Source organism: Calonectris borealis, chromosome 2 (assembly GCF_964195595.1).
Source record: "Calonectris borealis chromosome 2, bCalBor7.hap1.2, whole genome shotgun sequence".
Lineage (NCBI taxonomy): Eukaryota > Metazoa > Chordata > Aves > Procellariiformes > Procellariidae > Calonectris > Calonectris borealis.
The window spans coordinates 52,600,613-52,617,694 of record NC_134313.1 but is presented as its reverse complement, the minus strand read 5'-3'; the positions used below and the strand labels follow the sequence as shown (position 1 = coordinate 52,617,694).

General features: G+C 37.9%; 1 protein-coding gene across 1 annotated transcript in view; it reads left to right on the top strand.

Annotated features, from left to right (window-relative positions):
* The window catches only part of TTC39C (tetratricopeptide repeat domain 39C), a 40,557-nt gene extending 24,103 nt beyond the window's left edge, over positions 1-16,454 (top strand). The window contains exons 7-14 of the mRNA XM_075141976.1: positions 4,131-4,224; positions 5,076-5,183; positions 5,752-5,861; positions 6,555-6,678; positions 8,686-8,783; positions 9,743-9,847; positions 12,722-12,760; positions 13,392-16,454. Coding sequence (XP_074998077.1) covers positions 4,131-4,224; positions 5,076-5,183; positions 5,752-5,861; positions 6,555-6,678; positions 8,686-8,783; positions 9,743-9,847; positions 12,722-12,760; positions 13,392-13,481 — 768 coding nt within the window. The 3' untranslated portion in view covers positions 13,482-16,454. The remainder of the gene's footprint in view (positions 1-4,130; positions 4,225-5,075; positions 5,184-5,751; positions 5,862-6,554; positions 6,679-8,685; positions 8,784-9,742; positions 9,848-12,721; positions 12,761-13,391) is intronic.
* The last annotated feature ends 628 nt before the right edge of the window (positions 16,455-17,082 follow it).

Genomic DNA, 17,082 nt, shown 5'->3' with positions numbered 1-17,082 from the left:
CACATTAGCTTTAATAATCCCCTTTATGGTTATGTCGTTCTGTATATTACGCATTTTATGGATTAATCTTTTTTTGTCTTTGTATTATGTCCAAGAGAGGCATGAGTGATGCCTGTTGAAGGAATTACAAGTGTGTGTGTGTATTTTTAAATCTCAAGAATATCAATTTCAGGTGTCAGCCATGATGTTATACTTGCAGACTCTTGGGACTTTATAATTCTTTCTGTTTATTTTCTGAAACAGTAATATTCCAGGAAGTCTTGTTGGGGTGGTGCAGCATCAGTGGAGTAATGTGTAGTGGAGAGAATGTGCTGCTACAAAAGTAAACAAGATGTACATTGCTCAGGCGCCCTGATATAACTTTGAGGGCAAATATAACTCCCCTGCCTTTCTGTGTAGTATATTCTTCTGTTATGTCAACAAGCATCTTAGTCTAATCCCCGTTTTATTTTCTAAGTGTACAGTGTTTATATTGGTACAGCTGTGGATCCCTTTGCTGGCAGTTGTTCTGTCTTGATGCAATATATATGATTTACGGTTAAATTGTTCCTTAGCAACTAAAACAGTTTTCCCTGATGAGACAAAGAAGGAAATCTAATAAAATCACTTTAGAGCTCTGTGTGTGGTCTTAAGATACAACGCTGCAGATTTTTGGAGAAATTTTTGAATTCAGTTAATGCTTGCGTAGATGACAAGTTTGCTTTTTCAACGGTTTCTTTCACTTACATGCTTAGCCAGCAGAGACTGGCTTAAACATTCTTCTGTTGTATAACTTATTATAATTGTATGTGAGAGTGAATATAGGAACACTATTAAAGTGGGTATAGGCCATATTGGGATATATAGTGTGTCTGTGTATAAAACTAATTAAATGTTGATTTGCATCCCTGCCTTTATGATGATTGTTACAGAGAAGTCCCATCCTAGACTGGGAAAACTAGAGATTAAGGTAGTCAAAAGAACTATCATTCTAGTTCTTACAAAACTGTCAGCCTCTTTTTATTAAGCTGTTGGTAACTAATGATTTTATCAAAATGCTTTTTATCTCATAGACCTTTTTATCTTCTTACATGTCATGCAGCATTTATGAATTCTCTATTAACTGTTGCTTAAAGTAGTTACTGAGGGATGTGGGAAAAAGGTGAAATAATTAAAAATAAATAAAATGAAACATTAAAGATACCCTTGTTGTGCAGAAAGCTAAACTTTATTGGCAGATGCTAAAAATATATGACTTTTAAGGGTGGAATGACTAATAAGAGTAGAAATGAGATTACTCAACAGCTTACTGCACAAAACCAATGAATTTCACACTTAATAGCAAATAGAAGGAATACAGCTGCTGATTTTTAAGGTTGAGAGATGATCTGAACTGGCTGTAAGTTATTGGTGATCATTATTACGTTATTAAACTCCTCTACTATCCCTCTCCCCCCTTTTTTAAGTCTGTAGTGTTCTACATTTCTCTCTTTATGTGACTTCTAGAGTGCAAGTTCTTTACCGCGTGTTTTAATTTTTACTGTTGCGCATGGTGGAACTGATTGTTAGTACCTTGCAAGCAAACGCTTTGCATTCTTGTCTAAAGTTTCATTTAAATATAAATCTGAGTTGCTTTGTACTAGTGATTCTTACTTCAACTCAGGAAGTAAGATTCTTTTGATTCTTACTTCAACTCTTCCTGGCAACTCAGGAAGAGTACAGGGATCGCGTTAGGTCGTGCAGAGAGGAAATTAGAAAGGCAAAAGCCCGGCTAGAACTCAACCTGGCCACTGTCGTGAGAGACAACAAAAAATGCTTTTATAAGTATGTTAATGACAAAAGGAGAGCCAAGGAGAATCTCCATCCTCTATTGGATGCGGGGGGGAACGTTGCCACCAAGGACGAGGAAAAGGCTGAGGTACTCAACGCCTTCTTTGCCTCAGTCTTTAGTAGTCAGAGTGGTTATCCTCAGGGTACTCAGCCCCCTGAGCTGGAAGACAGGGACAGCGAGCAGGATAAACCCCCCATAATTCAAGAGGATGAAGTTAATGACCTGCTATGCCACCTGGATGTTCACAAGTCTATGGGGCCGGATGGGATCCACCCGAGGGTACTGAGGGAGCTGGCGGAGGAGCTTGCCAAGCCACTCTCCATCATTTACCAGCAGTCCTGGTTAACTGGGGAGGTCCCGGACGACTGGAGGCTCGCCAATGTGACTCCCATCTACAAGAAGGGCCGGAAGGAGGATCCGGGGAACTACAGACCGGTCAGCCTGACCTCGGTGCCGGGGAAGATCATGGAGCGGTTCGTTTTGAGGGCGCTCACGAGCCATGTCCGGGACAACCAGGGGATCAGGCCCAGCCAGCACGGGTTCATGGAAGGCAGGTCCTGCTTGACCAACCTGATCTCCTTCTATGACCAGGTGACCCGCCTAGTGGATGAGGGAAAGGCAGTGGATGTGGTCTGCCTGGACTTCAGTAAGGCCTTTGACACTGTCTCCCACAGCATTCTCCTAGAGAAGCTGGCAGCTCACGGCCTAGACAGGTGCACTCTTCGCTGGGTAAAAAACTGGCTGGATGGCCGGGCCCAGAGAGTTGTGGTGAACGGAGTTAAATCCAGTTGGCGGCCGGTCACGAGCGGTGTTCCCCAGGGCTCAGTACTGGGGCCGGTCTTGTTCAATATCTTTATCGATGATCTGGACGAGGGGATCGAGTGCTCCTTCAGTAAGTTTGCAGACGACACCAAGTTGGGCGGGAGTGTTGATCTGCTCGAGGGTAGGAAGGCTCTGCAGAGGGACCTGGACAGCCTGGATCGATGGGCCGTGGCCAACTGTACGAGGTTCAACAAGGCCAAGTGCCGGGTCCTGCACTTGGGCCACAACAACCCCAGGCAACGCTACAGGCTTGGGGAAGAGTGGCTGGAAAGCTGCCCAGAGGAAAAGGACCTGGGGGTGCTGGTTGACATGAGCCGGCTGAACATGAGCCGGCAGTGTGCCCAGGTGGCCAAGAAGGCCAACGGCATCCTGGCCTCTATCAGGAATAGTGTGGCCAGCAGGAGTAGGGAGGTGATCGTGCCCCTGTACTCGGCACTGGTGAGGCCGCACCTCGAATCCTGTGTTCAGTTTTGGGCCCCTCACTACAAGAAGGACACTGAGGTGCTGGAGCGTGTCCAGAGGAGGGCAACGAAGCTGGTGAAGGGCCTGGAGCACAAGCCTTATGAGGAGGGGCTGAGGGAACTGGGGTTGTTTAGCCTGGAGAAGAGGAGGCTGAGGGGAGACCTCATCGCGCTCTACAACTACCTGAAAGGAGGTTGTAGCGAGGTGGGTGTTGGTCTCTTCTGCCAAGTAACTAGCGATGGGACAAGAGGAAATGGCCTCAAGTTGCACCAAGGGAGGTTTAGATTGAACATTAGGAGAAATTTCTTTACTGCAAGAGTGGTCAGGCCTTGGAACAGGCTGCCCAGGGAAGTGGTGGAGTCACCGACCCTGGAAGTATTTAAAAGACGTGTAGATGAGGCGCTTAGGGACATGGTGTAGTGGGCATGGTGTGTTGGGTTGACGGTTGGACACGATGATCTTAGAGGTCTTTTCCAACCTTAACAATTCTATGATTCTATGATTCTCTTGTCCCTTATAATTTGGCTTTTGTATTATGTTTCATATCATGAATATGAAATATATGGAAAAATCTGTTCACTATGGGACCGCTTTAAGATGCTCATTTATTGGTGTAAATAAAGGCTTTGTCATAATTTGCCCATACTTCCATTCAAAAGTAATCAGGTCGAGAGAGCTGGGAGGAGGAAAGCTGGCCAAAGGAATTGTAATGTGGAGCTGGTATATTGAATTAATATTAGCCCTTCTCCTTCAAACTGTTAGCTCTATGGTGGATTTTAGGTAATTTAAAATAATCTAGAGTCTGAAATGAATTTTGAGGTTTTCCTCTCAATGGGATGTTGTGCCTCTTTCATTTAATCAAACCAGCAGCTGCAATCTGTAAGACACTTCTATGTTTTTTTCTTTAACCATGTAGTTATTTTTAAATACCTATTAACAGAAATCTGAATGTTTTCCTTATCAAAATCAAATTATCCAGCAAATTTTAAATTTCAGACATCTGAATTTTTTTTTTTTCTTCTTTCACTTTTGTTAGTGTCAAATCAATAGTGCCTTGACCTCATTTCATACCGCTTTGGAACTTGCAACAGACCAAAGGGAGATTCAACATGTCTGCTTATATGAAATAGGTAAGTTGGATATGTTTATACTATAAATAGCTCACTTTCAAGTTTAGACTAGCAACTTCAATAAACAAACTGGATTATTTTTATTAGGCTTTAAAAAAAGATTTTCAAATACTGGCCTTTGTCTTGGATGGATTATGGTAATAATCCTGTCTTCTTGTTTGGGCAAGTAGAATTCAACAATTTTTCATAATTTTAAACGTTTTCTGCAAATACAAGGTGATGCAAAATCAGAGTAGACTATAGAATCAAGGGAAAACTGTTCACCTACAGAATATTATTTAAAATGAGAAATTAATTAATCTGATTTGTCTGTGGAACCACCATTTCTGTGCCAAAAACTAGTCGGTCTAGTGAAGCTTCACGGTTTGCAGGACCTGTATTTCATGTTCATTTCCTTCTATCAATAGCAATATATGCTATATGTTAATTTGCATACAAGTCTTGAGAGTGGAGAAGATATGTTGCGTCAAGCTTTAAATGTGTCTCATTAAGGGATCTTGTCACAGTGGGGAAGAATAAGGGAGCAAGTAGTAGCTTTGTAAGTTTCATCATCCTACAAAATATAGTATTTAAATAAAGAAAAAGAGAGCTTTTGGCGTCTGTATAGATTTGTTGTTGTTCTGAAGTAATTTCACTGTTTTGAATGGAATCTTATAATTCAACATTTCCCAGTAAATTTAAACCAGGCTTTAAATGTATGTCACTGATTTGTTTTGTTTTTAACTTTTCCAGTAATTGTTATAATTGTTAAACTAGCTCTAGTTCTCATAACAGACTATGTGTTTCAGTCATGTTGATGCCAAATTTGAATTACTGTGCTTTCTCTGAAGTTAAATTAGTCTTGCTTTTAGGTTGGTGCAGCATGATAGAGATGAATTTCAAAGATGCGTTTGAATCCTTTGAGAGACTTAAAAATGAATCCAGGTGGTCCCAGTGCTACTATGCTTATTTAACAGCAGGTGAGTATATTCAATGTGTCAGATAAGTGATAAATCAGTGATTTGATAAGGTTTTGGCATGGTTTTGTTTTGGGAAACTTACACATAGTGCCTTCCACACTGCCTGCTGCTTATGCAGCTTTATGCCAGACTGGACTTACATAATTTTGTTTCTTTATATAATGTGTACTTGCATGCGTGCGCATGTACATGCATGTGCGTACGTTCTCTCTCTCTCTCTCTCTCTCTCCCCCCCCCCCCCCCCCCCTTCCAGATGCAGATACAATTATGATTGTCAGTGTAGTGACAGGTCATATACAGTGTATTGCAAAGATTTAATTAATAAAGAAGTCCTTAGGGGTTGGGTGGTATTAGTTTCTTTAATGGGTACGAAAAAGAAGTACTGACTTGTTAATGATCACAGAGGGTACCTGGGAGAGTTGGGATTTGTATTTTTGTCAAATCCCCAGTCTAGATCCTTTCTGGAAGTGAGTGTGTGTTTTCCTGTGACCGTATGATACCTAATACTAATTTTTCCTGTTTCTTATCCCAGTAGTGTTAACACATTTTTGTTTCTGTGTTCTTACAGTGTGTCAAGGAGCCACTGGTGATGTCAATGGTGCTCAGAATGTGTTCAAGGAAGTTCAGAAGCTTTTCAAAAGAAAAAACAATCAGATTGAACAATTTTCAGTGAAAAAGGTTTGGTTTAGCATAGGCTGACTTGTTTCAGTACAGTAATTACACTTGGTAATTTTGTTGGATTCTTTACCAGTATTTATTTTTGAAGGATTTATCTGTTTTCTGCTATGTTGCTTCTGTAGAATTAGTGGGAAGGATTCACGTGGAAAAACAATAGTGTCATGTATTTTAAGGACCTAGCAAAGGAAATGTGAATTAACCATTCACTTTACAACTAAAGTAATTATTAGAAATAAAAATACGTGATACTGTAGTTGCTTTGCTAGTTTTCCTTGTAGCTTTGCCTTTCTTACTCCTTTTTATCTTGTCTTGTTTGTCAAAGCCTTAGTTCTTTTTGAAAGCTGGGAGTTGTCTAGGAAATATCTCCCAACTGATGATCTTGCAGATGTTACCGTTTCAGCATTCAGTCAGTGTGTACTTGGGATTTGTGAAATGCAATAAAACAAATAAGGCTGCATACAAGGAAGCTTTAATTTTGATCAATATGTAAGCCCTTAAATTAATTGAAAGATTTTGCTTTTTAGTCTTAAAGTCTTTAAGCTAAGTTACCACTGACTTTATTTTCATAAAATTGTTGGATGCTTTCATGAAATAGTTAGAATTACTGTTTGCGATATATTGTTTGTGAGCATTATGTTCCCTATAAAAGGACAGGTGACAGACCTCCCTTCCCTCTTTCTCCCCACTTTGCAGGCAGATAGATTTAGAAAACAAATGCCGACCAAAGAGCTCTGTGTCCTGGCATCCATTGAAGTATTATACTTATGGAAAGCCCTTCCAAACTGTTCCCTCTCAAACTTACAGCATATGAGCCAAGGTATAATACGGTTCCTTGATTTATTTACTTTTTTAAATGAGGTGTATAATTTCCTTCTGTTGTATGGAGTAGCTGATTGTTGTAGTGTGAAAATTTAAACCTGTGTGCATGTGTCATAGCAAAACAGTTTGAGTAACAAAAGAATAATGACCCATTAAGACTCAGCTTAATGGTTCATTTTTACCATTTTTATAGGTTTTTGGGAGAAGTTTAACTGCCTGCTGCATATAGTTGTGTTTTAATCAGTTGCGTTTGCCCATTGTTTAAAATGAAACAATAGCATGATAGTTATTTTTCAAAGTCACTAAGAAATTTTAACTCATTTAAACCTAGCTACAAAATAAAAACATAAAACTACAAATTCATTTCTGCATGTCAGTTTTCTTCTAAGAGGAAATACGTAGCTTGTGAGGTCATCTGTGACAAGATAAGGGTTCTGTTTATCTTGGCTGCTGGGACCATCTTAGTGGTGAAAGGAGTGTTTTATAGTTGCCTCTTAGTCTCCAGATGACTTTGGATGTCTGTCACATGAAGCTTATGATAGCAGTGTTTATCATGAAGTTTTCAGTATTCCTCCCCTTGTCCAGTGATCAGTTTTGTTTGCATTATGCAAACAGTTTCAAGTTATTACCTGCTCATTTAGAAAATAAAACAAAAAATGTCTGCCACCGAGATACTTCCTTTTTTCTGTAAATGTGAAATTTTGGGGATTGTACACAATTTTTATGTTAAGCTAGAAAACTCTGATTGAAGATTTTCTGCACAGTGAGAGTGCTATTGCTGCGCCTTGTGTATTGCAAGAATGATGAGATGATAGGGGACTTTTTTTTTAATTTGCTTCCTCTTCTCTTGAACAATTGGAGTGTAATTTGCTGGGGGAGTTTCCAGACTTTTCCTCAGAACTAGGAGTTGACTTAAAAATGAATTAATTTGTATCCACATGTATCTCTAAATAAAATGCCAAGTAATTTGAGACTTGGAATACAAGCAAGAGTTGACAGTCTTGTGTATTGTGTAAAGTCCAAATACTTCATGCAGCTAACTCTTAGTTATTCATAGGTGGCTTATTTGGGTTGTGGATTAACTGTGTTGTGAATGCAGAGCTAGTTAAGATCTGGTAGGGTTTATGAGATGAGGCAGAATGTGAAGTTAAAGGAGCGCTATTGCTCCAGGCACAGCAGTTCAGCTCCTTCTGAAGGGATGAAAAGCCCTGCAGGCCTGCCTGTATCCCAGCCTTTCTGGAATCGATAGTGCAGACAAGTGCAAATGGCTCTTCATGGAACTGGCCTTGATTTAACAGAGCTGGTGCTAATAAGCTTGATCAAAATCGAGCCTGATTCATCTAGAGACGCTTATGTGCATCATGATTCAGTTCTTTCTGGAAATAGAGCACTACTCAGCTGAGGCACAGTCTGCCCTGGGTGGTGGACCAGCTAAGGTTGGGCAAATAAGCCTTATCCTCTCATCAGCATTGAGAATTGTGATGCCAAAATACCCTAGTCTGGGTTTTTAAGTCCAGTACAGATTTTTGTGCGGCTGTCACTTGGCTTCAGTTCAGAACAAATCAGCTTTGTCTGAACTGCTTGCCCTGTGCTCCTTGTAACTTGGACTATGTATTTTTCTTTCAATATCTGGGACAACCCAGTTTCCTATAACACCAGAAGGAGGTGGTTGTTTCTTAACTTTACCTTTTAGTGGATATTTCAAAGACCAGTAGAGAAATGGATTCTCCTCTTCCAGTAAGAAGAACACACCAACTACCTGTGATGTCAGCCCATTCATTCCTGTTAGGAATTGTTCTCATGAGTGACAGATTGCTTGATGAGGTTCATACAAAATGGGTTGTATTTAAAAGAAACCAAACTACTTTGGTTTATATTAATGTTACTAGCATCTCCTTTTTCTGGTTACATTGAATCATCAGTCCAAAAGTCGCTGTAGACCACAATTCTTTCTAAGGAAGAGTTTCAATCCATCTTGTTTGTTTACTGAAATCTTTTCATTAAGCTTGTCAGGATGTTGATGACTCATCGGCTGTTGGTTTGAGGAATTTGCTTCTTGGTGCCATACACAAATGCTTAGGAAATTCTGAAGATGCTGTTCAGGTAAGTTGTTAAATGATAATTTACACTCTTAATCCTATTTTATTATCTATTCTCTTAAACAGTAAATATTGTTGAGTAAGAGTGTTAAGCAAGCCATTAGTTGTCAGTGCTGTTGATCGTACTGTTCTGTGAATTCCAACAGAGTATGTCAGGTTCTTTTCAAATCTTCTGTTCAGCATGTCCTCATTATACTCTGTGTTGTAAAAGTAATTGGCTATGTTGAATGAACATGGTAGCTAAAGTGGCTTGTAGGAGCAAGAGTTAAGGGGAAGCTGGTAAGAAGAATGGAAGAGTTCTTGGCTGTGCTGGATATACTTTGTCCAACAAAGAAAATTCAACTTTTAAAAAATAAAAAACACTTGGAGATTGACCGTTCAAAAGCATGGGTTTGCTGCTTCTCCTCCAGACCTATTAGACGCTGAGAGGTTTGATTATTAGCACATACCAAAGAAGAATTTTGCCACTGCTTCGGGCTTTGATCTGTAGGCACAACTTTTTTTCCTCCCCAAAATAGAATGCAATTCACATAAGCAACAAGGGAGATGATGCTGTCTTTAAATATTTTTATTTTTTCTTTCTTCTTTCCCCCTCCTTTTTTTTCTGCTTCTTTCTAGCATATTTTAAATAATCTGAGTACTTCATCTTTGATGTTAAAGTTCCTTGTTAGATTAGTATTTTTTCAATATGAAGTTGGAAAACTCTTGAAACAGTCAATATATTACTTGGTAAAAATCCAAACAAATAGTTTTGCCTTGATTCAGTAGTGTCAGTGAAAACCTCTGGGTTCTTGCTTAAAGAATCTCTCCCATTGGAAATTTTTAACATATTCTCATTTTAGCTTTGGGCTAATTCCTAGTACTTAAAGTTGAATGGTACTTCTGGATTTTTTTAAGTATCAAACAGTCAATTTTAATGTATTACTGCAATCTTTCTTCTTTTTTTTTCTTTAATTTTTATAGTTCTTTCAGCGAGCTGCTAAAGATGAACTGTGCCGTCAAAACAACTTATACGTCCAGCCATATGCTTGCTATGAACTTGGCTGTCTTCTGTTAGACAATCCAGAGGTAATAGCGTAACCTATTTTTAAACTCTTAAAATTAGGGTGGGGAGTCAACATACCACTACACAAACAATGAAACAAAGTTTATAGGTGATAATGTTAAGTTTTAAAAATTCGTTTTATACCTACCATAAAGAAACTTACTACTTTTGTTTTTTTGCAAAGTAAGAAATGCAATGCGTTTTGGTTAGCATCTTAATTTTTCAATACCAAGAGCTATAAGGACATTCTGAGGAGCTTAGTTATCTGTTGATAACACTGCAATGACTTGTTTTGTTGTTACTGGGTTTTATTTTTACATATAAAACAGAGCCTGAGGCTCTCTGGAATTCTTCAGGGCAGCTGTTACATTCCTGATCATTAGTGGTGTCTTTGTCTAGCAGTAAAATGAACACGTCTGCAAACCTACAGCAAGCAGTAAAGCAAGAATTTTGATGAGTGTAGCACTGCATTGTTTTGATTATTATTTAGTACTTTATCCCAAAAAGCACCACAAAAACTTCGCTTTTCACCTCTCTGATCATGCCATGATGCCCATTTTTTCGTATGTGCCTTACAGAAACATTGTATATAAATAGTAGGGTATGGAAATACTTCCGTCGCCCCTCAAGATGCAAAGAGCTCTCTCCCCCTTCACTTGCCTTAGTGGTCCTGCTGCGGTGGCAGCACAGGCCTGGCAAGAATGCCTTGGGTAGGCAGGGATTTGTTGTCTGCAGGTGGCATTTAGTGTGGTGAGTACCTAGGATCTTTTTCTTAAGTATTTAATTTCCTGTTGGATGCTGTTCAAGTTCAAAGATTACCTGTAGTTGTACTCTCCAAATAGAATTTGATGCCTTCCTAGAACAGCTCCATGTTTTTGGGATCAAACCTGTATTTGGAACAATATGGTATTTGTCAAAAGTCTTTTTACTTTGGTATTATTTATCTTCACTCTTAGGACAGTTATCTTCCTAATCTCGCATCTTCCTAATCAGTGCATCTTGGAAACCTAGCTGGACTGAGGGCACGCATACCATTGTGTTATTTCATTGCAGGGGATGTATAAGTAAAGTGATTTCAGTCATTTAAATTCTGTTAAAGCGGTATGTGTCGGCATTTTGGCTTTCACCCTGAGTAGCGAGGTTTTTGTTGTTCAGGATGAAGAGGAAAATAATCCACCTGGCTTTCAGACTGTCCAAATAGCTTGGTTGGTGATACATTTGATTGTTCAGGTCTTTGCACAGAGAATCTTAAACTAGGGCAACTTCTGCACCACTCTCGGTGCTGTTTCCCTCCTCAAACATATAACACCACTATTTGGAGTTTATGCTGCTTTATGTACTACTTCCTGAATCAGATTGCAAGTTAGGGGAAGCAGTTACAGGGTAATGACTTGAACCCCCTCATCGTTCTATGCAGTGTAAAAAGTAGTTGGGCTGGTAGTATCTCATATTCTTAAGCTTCTGTTTTCAGTTGTTTTCAGTCTCGTCAGATTTAACCATCTAAGCTGAACCTTCCCCTTAAAGAGGGAAGGAAGGGAAAATCTTTCAATAAAAAATTGTTATTATGACAAAGGACAAAACTAGAGAAAATGCTTTTAAAAATAATAGGGTGGTTTTTTTTTTTAAACCCTGCTGCCCTGCAACTTAGAACTGGGCCTTGAAGCCTGGTAGGGAGGTCTGAGTCCAGTAATGTTCCTGCTGCCTTTTTTGCCATGTTCATTTTAAATCTGATCATGTCAAGTGTCTCAAAAAAAAAAAAGTGTGGTGGGTAGTGAAGTTATCTGAAGATTTTGAGAATGTGGGAGCACTCCTTCTTTCCTCCCTGCTTTATGTGTAGTATGTGCACATAAGTAACTGAAGGTGCTTCGCTTTGGGTGTTTGAGGACTGAACAAGCCTCGGCTTGTAGTTGTACTGAGAAGCTATGGTAGCACTTAATATGTGAAGGACATGCAGGAAACTCCCTCTCGTGGCACTCAGACAATGAGGAGGTAGATGATCCTTGACTTGAATAAAGTGGGATGGGGTGGGGAAAAGCAAGAGCTAGAATTAGAGGCTGAGAATTTACCTGAGAGGCTGAGCATATTAAAGACCTGAGCAACAGATATAGATATGAGTATGTCTGTTAGTATAAAAAGCATGCTGTTACTAAGTTTACTTTACTTTAAAATTACTCAGTTACATGTTTGATTTATCAAGTCATCTGAACTATCTTTGTTATTTTAAACTTAGTTCTAATCAAGTTTTTTAAGATTTTAATATGGTTACGTCAAGAAATCTACAGATTTTTTTGTAGGTGTTTTAGACACTGTATGTAATTTAACCGATATAAATACATATGTTCATACTCATATATTTGAATAAGAAAACTTATTTTCTGTCTACTTATCAGGCCGTTAATTATTTGTTTGTAAGGCTTAAAATAAAAATGTATGATAAGAAATAAAATACGAGCTTTTCAGTATTAAATATTAATCTGCAAATACGTATATTTTTCCTTAAGAGTTTGAAATTGAGATTCTGAAACAACTTTTAATGCTTAAAATCCAGTAATTAGTTTTGTAAATAAATGGCTTAAACTTTGGTTAAGAAACAAACATTACTGTATTGATCAATTAGTCATTTATCTGTAGCCTCATTTGTTTCCCTGCGCATTGTTGTAGCTCACCATCATCAGTAGCAACTTGCATTTAAAGCTGTAGAAGACGAGAAATACGTAATACTGCATTTCTTGGGTCCCTCCTTTGTATTTCTAGTTTCCTAATTTGAGAGGGGTTTGTCTGCTTGGTACCTTGTTTTCAAGATGGAGATGCTATTCCGGACTGACCAGGCCATATACTTAAGGTATTTTCTGTAACATTTACAATGCATTTCTAATACAATGTTTGTCTTTTTGTAGACTGTGCCAAGAGGCAAAACTTTACTTCTCCAAGCCAAGGTAAGAACGAAGACACTTTCAAATTCATGTTTCTGAGAGGTTCTGGGTTGGGGGTTTGGGGGAGGGGGAGGGATATTAAGCGTCAGTGTCCCCTACCTATAATCTACAACATTATCATGTAGATATACATTAATGTATATGATACACATTTATGTATGTTACGTTGATACCTATTTCTAGGTCAGTCATAGCACAGAGCCCACATCAGTGACCTCTCCTGCAGTATTAGAACCTTGCCAAGTTTTTCAACTAAGATTTGGCTAAGATTTTTTATTTGAAAATGACAACTCTCCACTTCTTACTGTTCCAACTGGTTCCTGCCTTGGACATGTTGAGATATTCTAAAGCTTTTGGACTTGCAGAAATTCCTAGGTGCTGTTCCAACTACATGGGATCCAAACCCATGTAGCATGTTGGAAGTGGAAGCTTTCTGCTTTCTTCACCAACTTGGAATTTCTGTAATAATTCTGTTACTTTGGGTAATGCGGGGATATTGCAACATGCAATCTCCACTTCAACTCTCTTCTCCGGTCTGTTTTGTAACACGACTTCTTAAGTGTTAGTATTAAAATTATCTTCATATCATAAAATGAAGGAGGCTAATAGTTATATGCTTTTTTTTTCCCCCCAGGAGGAATTTACTGGCTATGATTTTGAGAACAGATTGCATGTCCGCATACACGCAGCCTTAGCCTCTCTAAGGGAAGTAGTTCCACAGTGACGGACAGGAAGTCTTGTCACCTTTTCCCACAGTTTCTGCACTTTAAGATGAAGCAGAAGAAAAAGCTGTTGGGAAGATCAGCTTTTCTTCTGAAAACCACTTGTGCCAGAGACACTTTCCTAGTATGGTCAGAGTTGGTATGGCTTAGTAAAACATTACAATTTTAACTAAAAGTAAATCAACCAGGAAGAAGGTTAAGTGACCTTGTGTTTTTAACTCTTCACTTTTTATTTTGTTTAAACCAAGCTGAACACAATTGCTTGTAACTCTGTGGGTGAGCCTAAATAAGCACACATGATTTACTTCAACAATATCGGCAGGTGTGATTTTTACCTTTTAAAATGGATCTAGATCTAAAATATGCCAACGGGAGCACTTTTGTTTTGATTAGAGTAATACAATAAAAGTAATTCATGTAAATGTTGAAGTTGGGAATGGTCAGAACACTTTTTTTTTTTTTTTTTTTTTTCTTCTTTGAGCATTAGCCAATACACAGGAGGAGGAAAACTGTTCGGCCACAAAAAGCATATCTTACTAAACTTTAGTGGCTTATGTCAGTGACTTCATGATGATTAATGTGTGAATTTTAAACCTCACTTCCCCTTCCATTCTTCATTCCTTCCATCCCAACCCCGCTCATACTTGTGATATAAATTATGTCAATATTTAGGATCTCTGCTTCTGGTACATTCCAGCCAAATACTTACTTTGTTTGACATGCAATTACAGTGTGGGCAGTTCTTATTTCTGCTCTTAATATTCTGAATATTATGCTAAAATACATAGGCCAGGTACAGTAATTTTACATATTTTTCATTCAAGCTGCTGAGTCTTTATAGCAGTGACGTTTAAAGATATTAAAAAAAAACAACCAAACAAAACACAAAACCAAAAATCTACTTTGGTAGTTATACCAGTACTACAATATCTTAAGTCTCTATATGGTATTCCAAACCTGTGGTGTTAAGATATGAAATACCTCAGAGAGCTTAAAACTTTTATCATGACCATATAATTTTTAATACTTGGCCATCTGTGTGCTCATCTGTAACTTTTTTTACTTTTGTCCATAATAAGTAGTGTCCTTATGTTTTATATTCAGTTAATACCATATTCTGGGAAGGTAAATATTTTTTTAAAGAAGCTTATGAACGGAAATCTGACCAGAAAGTTAGCTGAATTATGTTACTTTGCAAAGCTAAGAAAACTCGGTATCCTTGGAAATAGTTATCCAAAAGCCTTATCTTTACTTTGGTCAGGTTGCCTTAAACAGTTCCTTAGCTGAAACTTTTTTTTTCCCCCTTACCTTTTTGTAGAATATGTTGCCAAAGTTTTAGACCTTGCCCACACCTAACCTTCATTGATTTGCTTTTGAGGTTGCATCTAAAGCAAGACTGATATGGAGGAGAAAAGTAATATTCTGTTTGGTAGGCCAAATGAAACAGTTGAGATGCTTTTATTTCTCTCTAGAAATACAGAGTTCCTGCTATGAAAGGCATTCCTAGAGCAGTTAAACACTTCTGTTGCAGTTCCTGAAGGAGAGGAGACACTCCTAACTCTTAAAAAAGCAGTTTTATTTTTCTATAATGTAGGTGTGTTACAGATAGTACACTCTTTTTTTTATTCAACTTTGACAGTAAGATTGAGTCACCAATGAGTGTTCAACCTTATTTGGTCAATCCAAATAAGTATTGACTAGAAAACAATGTGTTGTATATATAGTGACTACTTAGAATTCAAATAATGATTTTAAAAATGGGCTTTAATGTACTTGAAATCTTATTTTGTCTTATCTGACTTTTAATGTTTTGCAATGAGAGAGACAGTCCATTCTGAGTAAATAGTTAGAAACAGTACAGTTACTGACAGAATTCCTTTTAAATACACTGCTTAAATATAATGTGAGACTAGGCTGTTCAGGACACAAAGCACCTGCATGCAATTTCTGTTGGGATATTTAGGGTCTACATACTTGGAGGTAGCTAGAAAACTGTAGTAAATTTACTAAAAGGCCTGTTGTTCTTACCAGGTCAGGAGTGGGTATGGAAAGACACTATATATTCATATAACAGTTTAACTCTGTGCAAATTGCAGCTTTTCTGTGGATTTAGCGAATCATCACTGAAATAGAACTATCTGTTTCTGTATTATTTTTTTTCCTCCCCTCGTAGGAGAATGTCCTACATTGTAAATGTAAAAATTATTTTTTATGTTAGATTGTGCCTGTGATGAGAAAAATTTCAACTGTATTTTGTGTAAACTTAATAGGTTTTTATACTTTGGAACTCGGAGGCATGGTCTAATAGCAATAACGGAATATGCATCTTGCTAGTTAATATGTTAAGACTATCTTTACTGGGTCAGGTATTTTTGTTGATGTTGATGCAGTTTTTATCTCAATATGACTCATTTCAAATAAATAACTAGAATTTTTAGATGTCACAAAGTGGCATATTTATCGTGATGTACTGTAAATGTTGTTAATTTACAGAACTTGCACTTTTATATTTCTGAGTAAAATTAAAAGAAACGTGGACATGAGTTTTGTTCCCTTGCTCCTCGAGTTTGTCTTTTAATTGGTGGCCTCCTGAACAAGATGATATCAAGTATTGGGAAAACTTCTGGGATGTCAAGTTACTCTGTAACAAAGTTTTCTAGGCAGCAATTACCTCAGCCTTTGTTCTTCCAGTATAATTATAGTCTCCTGGTTTAGAAAGTGAGTTACATGTGTCATGTTGAGATCAACCGTAGAGTGAACAAGGTTTAAGATGCGTTTTTAAGACATCAAATTTACTTGTTCTTCATTAAAGAAAAAGAACCACACATAATTGTATTTGTTGTATTCCTACATCTTTGAAAAATGTTTCTAATTTACTCTAAAGCAAGCACTTTAATTTCTTCTCTCTCTGACTTTGAATGCTTGTTTCATATTCTACTTATGCTTTATTCTTAAATAAAATTCCCCAAATGATTTATTGAATTGCTTTTCAATTTACGACAATCTGATTGTCTTTCTGATAATTGATTGTACTCTAAAAATTGCTCTGTAACTGTTTGAAGTTTGAGCAACTACGTTGGTGTTGGGCTATGCGTGGTGTTGCAAGGGTGCTAATTGAAGCTATCAGTGGAATGAAAGCAGGGTAGCCTATAAATGACACTCAAATTGCCTATCCAGTCATCATTACAAAATACTAACAGCGGTAGCAATCACTTTCATGAAAAATTATGCAATCACAAACAAGTAGTATTAAAGCTAATGTTAAGAAGTAAATTTATACCTAGCTGTCTTTTAAGGCAATTGGGCAGCCAGTGGCATCTGACCAGCACGCCTGTCCTTGGCTCGGCAGAGGCTCTGCAGGCAGCCTGGAACATAGATGGTAGACTCCATCGGACTATAGTGGTAAGAAGTACAGGTATATTGCTTCTGAAACTTCATCCTGAAGAAACTGTGTGACAAATTATTTTATATAAATCGGGTGTTTAGGAAAAAAGGCAGGACGGGGAATTGTTTCTCTGCTAATTAGAGTTTGAGTAGATGCTTATACAATATTGTCTTGCATTCTAATGTTTTGAGGTGAGCCAGAAAATACTGCTTCAAAAA